General features: G+C 45.2%; 1 protein-coding gene across 2 annotated transcripts in view; it reads right to left on the bottom strand.

Annotated features, from left to right (window-relative positions):
* Positions 1–13,349, bottom strand: part of SLC2A5 (solute carrier family 2 member 5) — a 55,174-nt gene extending 41,825 nt beyond the window's left edge. For both annotated transcript variants that reach the window (XM_069545771.1, XM_069545774.1), the window contains exon 1: positions 13,222–13,349. In XM_069545771.1, coding sequence (XP_069401872.1) covers positions 13,222–13,275 — 54 coding nt within the window. In that variant the 5' untranslated portion in view covers positions 13,276–13,349. The remainder of the gene's footprint in view (positions 1–13,221) is intronic.
* Between the last annotated feature and the right edge of the window lie 579 nt (positions 13,350–13,928).

Raw genomic sequence — 13,928 nt, 5'->3', positions numbered from 1 at the left:
GGGAAACAGTGGAAACAGTGTCAGATTTTATTTTTGGGGCTCCAAAATCACTGCAGATGGTGACTGCAGCCATGAAATTAAAAGACGTTTACTCCTTGAAAGAAAAGTTATGACCAGCCTAGATAGCATATTCAAAAGCAGAGACATTACTTTGCCAATAAAGGTCCGTCCAGTCAAGGCTATGGTTTTTCCTGTGGACATGTATGGATGTGAGAGTTGGACTGTGAAGAAGGCTGAGCACCGAAGAATTGATGCTTTTGAACTGTGGTGTTGGAGAAGACTCTTGAGAGTCCCTTGGACTGCAAGAAGACCCAGCCAGTCCATTCTGAAGGAAATCAACCTTGGGATTTCTTTGGAAGGAATGATGCTGAAGCTGAAACTGCAGTACTTTGGCCACCTCATGTGAAGAACTGACTCATTGGAAAAGACTCTGATGCTGGGAGGGATTGGGGGCAGGAGGAGAAAGGGACGACCGAGGATGAGATGGCTGGATGGCATCACGGACTCGATGGACATGAGTCTGAGTGAACTCCGGGAGTTGGTGATGAACAGGGAGGCCTGGCGTGCTGCGATTCATGGGGTTGCAAAGAGTCGGACATGACTGAGTGACTGAATTGAACTGAGTTTAAAGGAGTTTAGGCACACACTCTAATTTTATCAGCAATCCCCTCCTTGAACTATTGCTGTAAAACACATCATCCAGTGCTCCGGGGTTGGGACTCAGTTTGTGAAGGGCATGAGTCCTCTCTGTCCCTCTTTGCCTGGCAAAGCAATAAAGCTACTGTTTTCTACTTCACTCAAAACTGTCTCTGAGATTCAGCACTAGTGCAGAGGCCAAATATTAGGCATCATTCTGAGATCAGATGATGATACCAGGGCTTCAGAACAGTGCTGATGTCATCTCTACTAGGAATGTTCTGGAGTATTTAAAGTTTTGTTGTGGGCCTTTATCGCAGAAACTGCTGTAGGTTCCCTAGTGAAAAGTGAACACTCAGTGGTGTCTGACTCTTTGCGAGCTATGGACTGTAGCCTGCCATGCTCCTCTGTCCGTGGGATTCTTCAGGCAAGAATATTTGAGGAGGTTGCAACACCTTCCTCCAAGGGATCTTCCCGATCCAGAAACTGAGCCCGTGTCTCTTAGGTTTGCTGCATTGGCAAGTGGATTCTTTACCACTAGGGCCACCTGGGAAGCCTATATATATGTGTGTGTATGTGTCAGCCACTCAGTCGTGACTGACTCTGCAACCCTGTGGACTGTAGCCCACCAGGCTCCTCTGTCCAAGGTATACTCCAGGCAAGAGTACGGTAGTGGGTTGCCACATATATAAGCATATATATATATATATATATACCTATGTATACATATATATAAGCGCTTATGTATATATATGTGTGTGTATAAACAAATGGGTTTTTGCTTTCAAGATGGCAAAGTAGAAGGACATGCACTCATTTTCTCCTGTTGAGAACTCCAAAATTACAACTCGCTAATGAACAATCATCAACAGGAGAATGTCAGAACCCACCAAAAAAAGATACCCATGTCCAGGGGCAAAGAAGAGCCCCAGCAAGACCGTAGGAGGGGTGAAATCACATTTAGAATCAAATTCCATACCCCCCAGAGACACTCCAAAAGTGAAAGTTGCTCAGTTGTGTCTGACTCTTTGCGACCACATGGTCTATGTGGTCCATGGAATTCTCAAGGCCAGAATACTGGAGTGGGTAGCCTTTCCCTTCTCCAGGGGATCTTTCCAACTCTGGGATTGAACCTAGGTCTCCCACGACTTCCCTGGTGGCTCAGACGTTAAAGCGTCTCTCTACAATGCGGGAGACCCGGATTTGAGCCCTGGGTTGGGAAGATCCCCTGGAGCAGGAAATGGCAATCCACTCCAGTACTATTGCCTGGAAAATCCCATGGACAGAGGAGCCTGGCAGGCTGCAGTCTATGGGGTCGCAAAGAGTTGGACACGACTGAGCGACTTCTTCACTTCACTCCCACGTTGCAGGGATTCATTACCAGCTGAGCCATCAGGGAAGCCCAAGAATACTGGAGTGGGTAACCTATCCCTTCTCCAGTGGATCTTCCCAACCCAGGAATTGTAACAATGTCTCCTGCATTGCAGGTGGGTTCTTTAGCAACTGAGCTATGAGGGAAGCTCAGATGCTAGCAGGGCTCAAACAAAATCTTGTGCGCACCAGGATCCAGAGACCCTCCAAGACTGAGCCAGACCTGCCTTTGAGTGAGTGTCTCCTGTGGAGGTATGGCTCAGCAGTGGCCTGCCACAGGGGCAGGGGCTCTGGGTGCAGCAGACCTCGGTGTGGCATACGTCCTCTTGGAGGAGGCCGCCATTAACCCCACCAGAGAGCTGCTGAGCAGACGAACTTACACAGGACTAGGGAAACAGACTCCTGTGTCTCGTGCACACCAGGACCCAGGAGAAAGGAGCAGCGACCCCACCGAAGACCAACCCAGACTTGCCTGTGAGTGTCCAGGGGTCTTCGGCGAAGCCGTGGGTCAGAGGTGGCCTGCTGTGGGGTCGGGCACCGAGTGCAGCAGAGTGTGGGGAGGACCTTGTGACGGAGGTCACCGTTATCTTCATCATCTCCACCATAGTTGGGTCTCAGGTTAAACGGCAGGGAGGGAACACAGCCCCACCCACCAACAGACAGTTGAATTAAAGATTTACTGAGCACAGCCTTGCCCATCAGAACAAGACCCAGTTTCCCCCGCAGTCAAGTCTCTCCTATCAGGAAGATTCCATAAGCCTCTTATCCTTATCTGTCAGAGGGCAGAGAGAATGTAAACCACAATAACAGAAAACTAATCAAACTGATCACATGGACCACAGCCTTGTTTAACTCACTGAAACTATGAGCCATGCCTTGTATGCCCACACAAGACTGATGGGTCATTGGAGAGTTCTGACAAAACTTGGCCCACTGGAGAGGGAATGGCAAACCAATTTAGTAATCTTGCCTTGAGAACCCCATGAACAGTATGAAAAGGCAAAAAATATGCACTGAAAAATGAACTTCCCAGGTCGGTAGGTGCCCAACATGTTACTGGAGAAGAGTGGAGAAATAATTCCAGAAAGAATGAAGAAACAGAGCCAAAGCATAAACAACTCCCAGCTGTGTATGTGACCGGTGGTGGAAATGCAGTCCAATGCTATGAAGAACAATATTGCATCAGTTCAGTTCAGTCGTTCAGTTGTGTCTGACTCTTTGCGACCCCATGAATCGCAGCACGCCAGGCCTCCTTGTCCATCACCAACTCCCTGAGTTCACTCAAACTCATGTCCATCGAGTCAGTGATGCCATCCAGCCATCTCATCCTCTGTCGTCCCCTTTTCCTCCTGCCCCCAATCCCTCCCAGCATCAGAGTCTTTTCCAATGAGTCTTTTCCTTTTCGAATGAGGTGGCCAAAGTACTGGAGTTTCAGCTTTAGCATCACTCCTTCCAAAGAACACCCAGGGCTGATCTCCTTTAGAATATTGCATAGGAGCCTGGAATGTTATTTTCATGAATCAAGGCAAATTGGAAGTGGGAAAACAGGAGATGTCAAGAGTGAACATCGACATTTTAGGAATCAGTGAACTAAAATGGACTGGAAAGGGCGAATTTGACTCACATGACCATTATATCTGAATTATAATTATTCATTATATCTGAATATACTGTGGGCAAGAATCCCTTAGAAGAAATGGAGTAGTCCTCATAGTCAACAAAAGAGTCTGAAGTCCAGTACTTGGGTGCAATCTCAAAAACGACAGAATGATCTCTGTTTTTTCCAAGGCAAACCACTCAATATCACAGTAATCCAAGTCTATGCCCCAACTAGTAACGCTGAAGAAGCTGAAGTTGAACAATTTTATGAAGACCTACAAGACCTTCTAGAACTAACACCCAAAAAGATGTCCTTTTCATTATAAGGGGACTGGAATGCAAAAATAGGAAGTCAAGAGACACCTGGAGTAACAGGCAAGTTTGGCCTTGGAATACAGAATGAAGCAGGGCAAAGGCTAACAGAGTTTTCAAAGAGACGCATTGGTCATAGCAAACATTCTCTTCCAACAACACAAGAGACTAATCTGCACATGGACATCACGAGTTGGTTAATACCAACATCAGATTGAGTACATTCTTTGCAGCTGAAGATGGAGAAGCTCTATACAGTCAGCAAAAATAAGACTGGGAGCAGACTGTGGCTCAGATCATGAACACCTTATTGCAAAATTCAGACTTAAATTGAAGAAACTAGGGAAAACTACTAGACCATTCAGGTATGACCTAAATCAAATCCCTCACGATTAAACAGTGGAAGTGACAAATATATTCAAAGGATTAGATCTGATAGAGTACCTGAAGAACTATGGACAGAGGTTTGTGACATTGTACAGGAGGCAATGATCAAGACCATCCCCAAGAAAAAGAAATGCAAAAAGGCAAAATGGCTGTCTGTGGAGGAGAAAGAAGAGAAGCTAAAGGCAAAGGAGAAAAGGAGATATACCCATGTGAATGCAGAGTTCCAAAGAATAGCAAGGAGAGATAAGGAAGCCTTCCTCAGTGATCAATGCAAAGAAATAGAGGAAAACAGTAGAATGGGAAAGACTAGAGATCTCTTCAAGAAAATTATAGATACCAAGGGAACATTTCATGCAAAGATGGGCACAAGAAAGGACAGAAATGGTATGCACCTAACAGCAGCAGAAGATATTAAGAAGAGGTGGCAAGAATACACAGAATAACTATAGAAAAAATATCTTCATGACCCAGATAACCACGATGGTGTGATCACTGACCTAAAGCCAGACATCCTGAAGTCAAGTGGGCCTTAGGAAGCATCACTACGTACAAAGCTAGTGGAGGTGATGGAATTCCAGTTGAGCTATTTCAAACCCTAAAAGATGATGCTGTGAAAGTGCTGCACTCAATATGCCAGCAAATTTGGAAATTCAGCAGTGGCCACAGGACTGGAAAAGGTCAGTGTTCATTCCAATCCCAAAGAAAGGCAATGCCAAAGAATGTTCAAACTACCATACAACTGCACTCATCTCACACACTAGCAAAGTAATGCTCAAAATTCTCCAAGCCAGGCTTCAACAGTACATGAACTGTGAACTTCCAGATGTTCATGCTGGATTTAGAACAGGCAGAGAAACCAGTGATCAAATTGCCAACATCCATTGGATCATAGAAAAAGAAAACATAAGAGATTTCCAGAAAAACATCTACTTCTTCATCAATGACTACACCAAAGCCTTTGACTGTGTGGATCACAACAAACTGGGAAATTCTTCAAGAGATGGGAATACCAGACCACCTTACCTGCCTCTTGAGAAATCTGTATGCAGGTCAAGAAGCAACAGTTAGAATTGGACATGGTTCCAAACATGGTTCCAAACAACAGACTGGTTCCAAATTGGGAAAGAAGTACATCAAGGCTGTATATTGTCACCCTGGTTATTTAACTTATAGGCAGAGTACATCATGCAAAATGGATGTGCTGGCTGGATGAAGGCTGGATGAGGCACAGGCTGGAATGAAGATTGCTGGGAGAAATGTCAATAACTTCAGATATGCAGATGACACCACCCTTACGGCAGAAAGTGAAGGAGAACTAAAAAGACTCATGATGAAAGTGAAAGAGGAGAGTGAAAAAGCTGGTTTAAAACTCAACATTCAAAAAATGAAAATCATGGCATCTGGTCCCATCACTTCATGGCAAATAGATGAGGAAACAATGGAAACAGTGAGAGACTTTATTTTGGGGGGCTCCAAAATCCCTGCAGATGGTGACTGCAGGCATGAAACTAAAAGATGCTTACTCCTTGGAAGAAAAGCTATGACCAACCTAGACAGCATATTAAAAAGCAGAGACATTACTTTGCCAGCAAAGGTCCATATAGTCAAAGCTATGGTTTTTCCAGTAGTCATGTATGGATGTGAGTTGGACTATAAGGAAAGCTGAGCGCCAAAGAATTGATGCTTTTGAACTGTGGTGTTGGAGAAGACTCTTGAGAGTCCCTGGGACTTCAAGGAGATCAAACCAGTCCATCCTAAAGGAAAGCAGTCCTAAACATTCATTGGAAGAATTGATGCTGAAGCTGAAACTCCAATACTTTGGCCACCTGATATGAAGAACTAACTCATTGGAAAAGACCCTAATGCTGGAAAAGATGGAAGGCAGGAGGAGAAGGGGATGACAGAGGATGAGATGGTTGCATGGCATCACCGATTTGATGGACATGAGTTTGAGCAAGCTCCAGGAGTTGGTGATGGACAGGGAGCCTGGCATGCTGGAGTCCATGGGGTTGCAGAGTTGGACACCACTGAGTGACTGAACTGAACTGATATATTGGTTTGTTTGCTTTAATTGATTACAGTCAAAATCAGATGCTTGACTTTTTGCCTGAGCTGTGCAGCTTGTGGAATTTTCTTTCTCCAACTAGGGGGTTGGACACAGGTCCCAGATAGTGAAAGCATCGAGTCCTAAGCACTGGACCGCCATGGATTTTCAATCAGATTTTAAATTGTGATGAAACAGCTCTCTAGTAGAAGCAAACCACCTAAGGACCCTCATTTTAAAGGAGCAAGCAAGCACCCTATGGCCTGCTGGGTACAAACAACAGTAAAGATTTACTCAGGCCGTTGTCTTTTAGACTGCATTTGCTTTTGTTTGTGTTCAGAGGTTAAAATTACTGGCGGTCCGCCTCAACCCTGTTTTCCTCTTAAGCTCTGTACTTTATTTATATGCTATGTTATAGAATGGGGGTTTCCTTAGGAACCTGTATATCGCATTAGAGTACCTGCACATGTCTCGGAGGACACAAAGCGAGGCTGCTACCAAGGTGTGTGTGCACTGTTTGATTGGGAGGAGGGGCAGGAAGGCAGGAAACAGCTCTGGGTCATCCCCATTCCAGGCCTAGATAAGGAAGGAGTAATTAACAGGTCCCGGCTTGCACCCAGCCCTCCACACAGGCAGCACTCCTGGTGCAGGGGTCTGAGAGGTGGACACAAGACTTCCCAAGCCTGGTGCGCAGTGGGGTCAACTACACCTTGCCCAGGCCTGCTGGGTTCTGGCCATTGGAACCCAACTCTGCAACGTGGGTGGAAGGAGGAGGGAGAGAACATGCCAGATCCAAGCTTTCTCGCTCTGCAGGTCAGACTCTGCCGTCATTGAATCAGGCCCATGATACATTGAATCAGGCCCAAGATTTTATCAGATGCCTCCAAGGCAGAAAGGCTGCCAATCATGCTGATACACCTGGTGAGTAAGCTTCAGAGACATTACAAGGTTCCTAAGTTTACTTTCCAAGAACAGAATTTGACCTCACCTATTAGGGTGCCCATGTACTAAAGGGCGTGACCCTCGGGAATCACGGAGAAGATGGGTGAAAGACAGGGGATCACGAGGCTTCTCAGGGACATGAGTGGCTTCTGTTGGTTACACATTACCCTGGGTAGACAACTCTTTTTTTCCCCACATCGTGTTAAAAATAAAAACGAAACAGCAAACATAATAAAATTGATCATTTTTAGGTGTACGGTTCAGTTGCTGCTGCTGCTGCTGCTAGGTCGCTTCAGTTGTGTCCGACTCTGTGTGACCCCATAGACACCAGCGCATAAGGCGGCCCCGCCCCTGGGATTCTCCAGGCAAGAACACTGGAGTGGGTAGTGCTAAGTATATTCACTGTTGTACAACCAACTTCCAGCACTTTCTCATCTTGCAAACTAAAGCTCTATATCCAACAAACACTAATATTCCCCAGCTCTGGCAACCTCCATTCTACTTTTTGTTTCTGTGAACCTGACTGCTTTAGCTGTTTCATATAAGTGGAATCTTGGAGGATTTGTCTTTTTGACTGTCTTATTTCACTTAGCATAATGTCTTCAAGGTTCATCTGCGTGTAGGCAAGGATGCAGAGAAATTGGAACCGTTGTAGGCTGCCCGCGGGAATTAAAATGGGGCAATTGCTGTTGGAAAACAATTTGGTGGTTTCTTAAGAAGTTAAAAATAGAATTACCTTATGACTCAGCAATTCTACTCCTAAATATATTCTAATTCTAAAAGAATTAAAAAAAAAACACCTGGCATTCAAACAGAGATATGAATATGCATATTCATAATAATGCTATTTACTATAACCAGAAGGTGGAAACAGCCCACACTTCCACCAATGGATGAGTGAATAAACAGATTGTGGTATACACACACAATAGATCATGCAGCTATAAAAAGAAATAAAGTACTGACACAACCTACATTAGCTCAAAAGCATTATGCTAGGTGAAAGAAGCCAGGCACAAAAATGTCACATGTTGTAGGATTCTACTTATACTGGAAATTCAGAAAAGGTAAATCCATAGAGACAGAGAGCAGATGGGTGGTTGCCAGGGGCTGGGGGGAGAGAAGAAGGGGGAATGACTGCTTAATAGGTGTGAGTTTTCCTTTGAGGGTGATGAAAATGCTTTGGAACTAGATAGAGTGGTCATTATACAACGTTGTGAAGGTACTAAACGCAACTAAATTGTACACTTTAAAAAGGTTAATTTTATGTGAATTTCTCCTTAAAACAAAACAAAACAAAACAAGGGAATAGGGCTTCCTTGGTGGTTCAGTGGTAAAGAATCCACTTGCCAGTGCAGGAGACAAGGGTTCTCTCCCTGATTCGAGAAGATCCCACATGCTTCGGGGCAACTGAGCCCACGTGCCACAGCTACTGAGCCTCTGCTCTAGAGCCCAGGAGCCACAACTGCTGAAGCCCAGACACCCTGCAGCCCATGCCCCACAACAAGAGAAGCCACCGCAATGAGGATCCTGCATGTCACAACTAGAGAGTAACCCCTGCTCACCACAGCTAGAGAAAAGCCCTCCAGGAGACAGAGACCCAGCACAGCAAAAGTGAGTAAATATACAAAATTTTTAAAAATAAAATGAAAAGCAAGGGAATAAATGCTGAAATTCTCTAGAATGGTATGCCACTGCCCATCTCTGACTCTGTAGTTTTCACCTCATATTACTAGTGTTAAAGGATAATTTTCAGGGACTTCCCTGGCCGTACAGTGGTTAAGATTCTGCACTTTCACTGCAGGGGGCAAGGGTTTGATCCCAGGGTGGGGAACAAAGATCCTGCATGCTGTGCAGCCAAAAAAAAAGGAAACTTTTCAAAAAAAGTGAAAATTATGACTTTTTTCCTTCCAGTTATTGAGATGTAGTTGACATACAGACAGCACTGCTTACGGTGTACAGCATAACGATCTGACTTACATACATCATGAAACAATTATCACAATAAGTTTAGTGAACATCCATCATCTCATACAGACACAAAATGAAAGAAAAAAAATTTTTTCCTTATGATAAGAATGCTTAGGATTTACTCAATTCCCAATCTTCATGTGTAACATACAGCGTTGTTAATTTTATTTACCTTGCTGTACTTTATACCCCTAGCACTTCTGAAACTGGGAGTTTGTACCTTTTGGTCACTTTCATCCAATTCCTCTTTTCCAGCCTCTGGCAGCCACTCATCTAATCTCTTTCCCCATGAGTTTGTTTTTGAAGTGTAATTGAACTACAGCATTGTGTTTGTTCCTGGTGCATAACCCAGTGACTCGCTATTGCTATACTTTTCAAAATGATCTAGTTACAGTATGTCACCCTACAAAGACATTACATAGTTATGGACTCTGCTCTCCACATTGCACCTTCCATGCCTGTGATTCATTTTTTACCTCTTACTGTCCCTCACCTGTTCCTCTCTTCCTCTCACCTTTTACCCCCTCGGGCGACGGCCTGTTTGTTCTCTGTATCTATGACTCTGATTCTCTTTTCTTATGTTTCTTCATTTGTTTCATCTTCTAGATTCCACGGGTAAGTGAAAGCATAACAGGATTTGTCTTTCTCTGTCTGACTTGTTTCACTTAGGATTAAGTCAATTTTAATTTCATGGTATTATCGTCTAGTTCTATCGGCAGGATTCCATTCTCTCTTATGGCTAAGAAGTATTCCAGTGTGTGTGCGTGTGTGTGTCTGTGTGTGTTTGTGTGTATACCACTGCTTCTTTTTGGCCATGCTGTACGGCTTGCAGGATCTTAGTTTCCTGGTCAAGAATTGAACCCAAACCCTTGGCGGTAAAAGTGCGGAGTCTTAGCCACTGCAACACCAGTGAATTCCTACCACTTCTTCATCTATTCCTTTATCAGTGGACACTTGGGTTGCTTCCGTATAGTGGCTATTGTAAATAATGCGGCAGTGAACATGTCGTTGTTGTTTAGTTGCTAAGTTGTGTCTGACTCTTTTGTGACCCCATGTACTGTAGCCTGCCAGGCTCCTCTCTGTCCATGGGATTTCCCAAGGCAAGAATACTGGAGTGGGTGGCCATTTGCATCTCCAGGGGATCTTCCTGGACCAGAGATTGAACACCCGTCTCTTGTATTGGCAGACAGATTCCTTACCACCAAGCCATCAGGAAATCCCACCGTGAACACAGGGATTCATATATCTTTTCAGATTAGTGTTTTCATTTTTGTTGGATAAATACCCAGGAGTAGAATTGCTGGATTATACGGTAGTGCTGTTTTTAATTTTTCAAGGCACTTCCATGCTGTTTTCCATAATGTTGCAGTGAAAAGGAAAAAGAGGAATGAGTTTTTTCTTTCCCATCCCTGAGAACAAAGAAGATAAAGAGAACAGTGAGCAGGCCTGAACATTCCTAGTTTTTTTACTTTAACTGCTCCAAGCTCTGCATGTCTGTAACTGAGTTTTCTTTTTCTGCCCCTGACTCTGTAGGAGCTACATTTCACAGCTATTATCTCCTCCCTTTGTAGTTCTTTTCTACATACCATAAAGAAGGCTCCAGAGCCACCAAACTGCCAGACTTAATTACTGGGTTACTGACAGCCCAAGACTGCTTTTTAAACAATGGAAGAGGAAGGAGACAAGATCTTAAAACCTTTGTTCCTCATCGCCGACCCCTGACTGTGAGCCCTCATCTTGTATAAGCCCCTAGACTCCTCATGGTGGGGACACAGTTCTTGAGGCATGGGCCCACTGGGTTCCCCTCTCCGCCAACTGAGAATGAAAGTCACCTTTTTATTTCCCCCACACTCTGTATTATTTTTATTCGGCTTCGATCTGCAGAGAAAGCCAAGATTTCAGCCAGCAACAATTGTTGTACCAATTTACATTCCCACCAACAGAGCAAGGGTTCCCTTCTCCCTGCATCCACATCAACACTTCTTTGTTGTCTTTTTGCTAATAGCTGCTCAGAGAGGTATAAGGTGATATCTCATGGTGGCTTTGACTTGAATTTCCTTGATGATTAGCAACCTTGAGTATCTTTTCATGTGTCTGTTGGTCATCTGTATGTCTTGGAAATACAATGTCTATTCAGATCCTCTGCCCATTTGAAAATTTGGTATTGGAATTTTTTTTTGGGGGGGGGGATGTTGAACTGTGTGAGTTCCAGCATCAGGCACCTACAACTCGCAGAACTGTAAGCTCAAAGGTAGTACAGGGGTAGAGCCTTGTGCCAACAGGAAGTACACTGTGAGCAACGCACGACTTTACACTGAAGCACATGCTTTTTCCTACAGTTGTTTGAAATCAACCTTGGTGGGAGCATCACAGACAACAGTGTGAAGTGAAGACATATCCTGCCATATCACTAAACAAGAAATGTCACAGCCATCAGCGATTTCTGGCCTCCAAATGTGAATGAGGGCTCCATGGATGCTGCTACCCCCCACGGTGATTGCTGAGGAGCTGGGGGAATGCAAGAAGCAGCCATCTGCCACATCCTCACTCCTTAAGGTGAACAAGGAAATAGGATTTGGCCCCAGATAGCTGAGGTGTACATGAAAGGAACAAATTTCAGTGAGCCCAGAGGCTTGCAGCTTCCTGTACATAGAACGCCAAACTCCTTAACTTAATATCTGATCTTCGATGTTCAGATTGGCTGCTCCCTTTGTTACAAACTTGTTTGTAGCCTCACTTCCCCTCCTGCGTCCTTGGAGCAGTTTTCTCAGAGCTACTGAGATGCTGTCTCCCAGGCTCGGAGCCCTAAACATTTTCACCGAATAAAATAACTTTCTACTTTCAGGTTGTGAGTGTAGTTTTTAGTCGACATCAGCAAAGTCTCTAAATCAGTGCCACCTTCGCCTCCAGTTGGTCTGTGACTGGGTAGTTTAGGGCATCCCCCAGAATCTGGTGCCACATGGGGTCCCAGGACCAGATAACAGGTGTTTACATTTCCAACTGTTGCAGCGAAAAGGGAAAAAGAGGAATGAGTTTTTTTCTTTCCCATTCCTGAGAACAAAGAAGGTCAAGACAATGGTAAGCAGGCCTGAACATTCCTAGTTTTTTTACTTTAACTGCTCCTAACTCTGCATGTCTGTAACGAAGTTTGCTTTTCTGCTCCCTAACTCTGCAGGAGTTACATTTCACACCTATTATCCTTTGATTTTATGCTGAATACATCCTGTATCTGATGTTTACCCTTAAAACACACTTCCCCTGGTAGTTACACATCAGAAGGAAGGCCGCAGAGCCACCAAACTGCCAGACTCAGTCACTGGGTTACTGGCGCCAGCCCAGGACTGTCTTGGAAACAATGCAAGAGAAAGCAGTCAAGATCCTAATACCTTTGTTCCTCATCACGGACTCCTGACTGCAAGCCCTCATCTTATATAAACCTCTAGACTCCTCGAGCAGGGGGCACAGTTTTTGAGGCATGAACCTACTGTGTTCCCCCTCCACTGGCTGAGAATTAAAGCCTTTCTATTTCCTCCAGACTCTGTCTCCATATTTTTTATTCGGCTTCAGGGGCAGAGAAAGCTAAGATTTTGTCCAGCAACACAACTAGGATCTTGAGGAGCATATTATGGAAGCCAGCAGCCCAGTGGGTGCTGCCTAGCCACTTAAGTCCCCCTGGAAGCCAAACTCTGCAAGCATCTGACCACGCTCTTGAAGACCCTGCAACCAGAGTTCCTCTAGGTCTCCCAGGTCTGTGGACTGGCAGCAGCCATCTCACCTGGGAGCTTGTGAGAAGTTCCCAGACCTGCTCAAATCAGAACCTGCGTTTTAACCAGAAGCCCAGGTGGTCCTGGCTCTCAGGAAAGTCAGAAGCACCCCTCCGTGCTTTGCCTGAAAGCGACTCTCCCCAGACACCCAGCCCCGAATTCTCCCAGCTCTGTGCCCGGCCAGGGCAGGCTTACCCCCAGGGCTGACACAGTATCCCCAGTGCTCTCGTCGTCACTCATGTCTCTCATCTCAGCGATGGTTGGTTCACTTCGGATGGCACCTGCCCTCCGACTCTCCACGATGCTTTCAGCCTGCTTTTCCTGCCGGGGTGGTGGGGCTGAAGACAAGGACAAGACAAAGGCTGGCCGCTGGTATTTAAGGAGCTCTCCCGGGTGCAACAGGTCCAGGCAAATCCAGGGATTTGCTGTGTTCCAGGGAGAAGAAAAGCTGCAGAAGGATTAGAAGAAGGGAAAGTCTGCTCTCATCTCGTCATAATGGTCATGAGAAATTCCCCAAACACTTGTTAAACAGGGACTGCTCAGCAGGGGTGAGTGTGAGATTGTTGCATCTGGAGCTGGGCCTGGGGCACTGGAAGGAGGGGAGGATCCAGCTGTGGGGGTGTGGCAAGAAGTAGTAGGATCTTCTGTGGCACTTAGGTACTCAGGGAACACAGACAAGCTAACTGATCACAGTGATGGGAGGGAGGGGGCTTGCAGAGCATTCCTTGGGCTCAGTCATTGTACTAAGCACTGGGTCTCACGTTAATTTCGTGATTCTCTCCTTTTTTGATGAAATTGAGATACAGAGAGGTCATGATTGCTTGCCTAGAGTCACAGGATTAGGAATGGCAGAGTCTTGTTTGACACAGTTTCTCTCCTTTCGGTGCTTCATTGTTCACACC

Source organism: Ovis canadensis, chromosome 12, assembly GCF_042477335.2.
Source record: "Ovis canadensis isolate MfBH-ARS-UI-01 breed Bighorn chromosome 12, ARS-UI_OviCan_v2, whole genome shotgun sequence".
NCBI lineage: Eukaryota > Metazoa > Chordata > Mammalia > Artiodactyla > Bovidae > Ovis > Ovis canadensis.
This window is presented reverse-complemented; position numbering and strand designations above follow the sequence as displayed.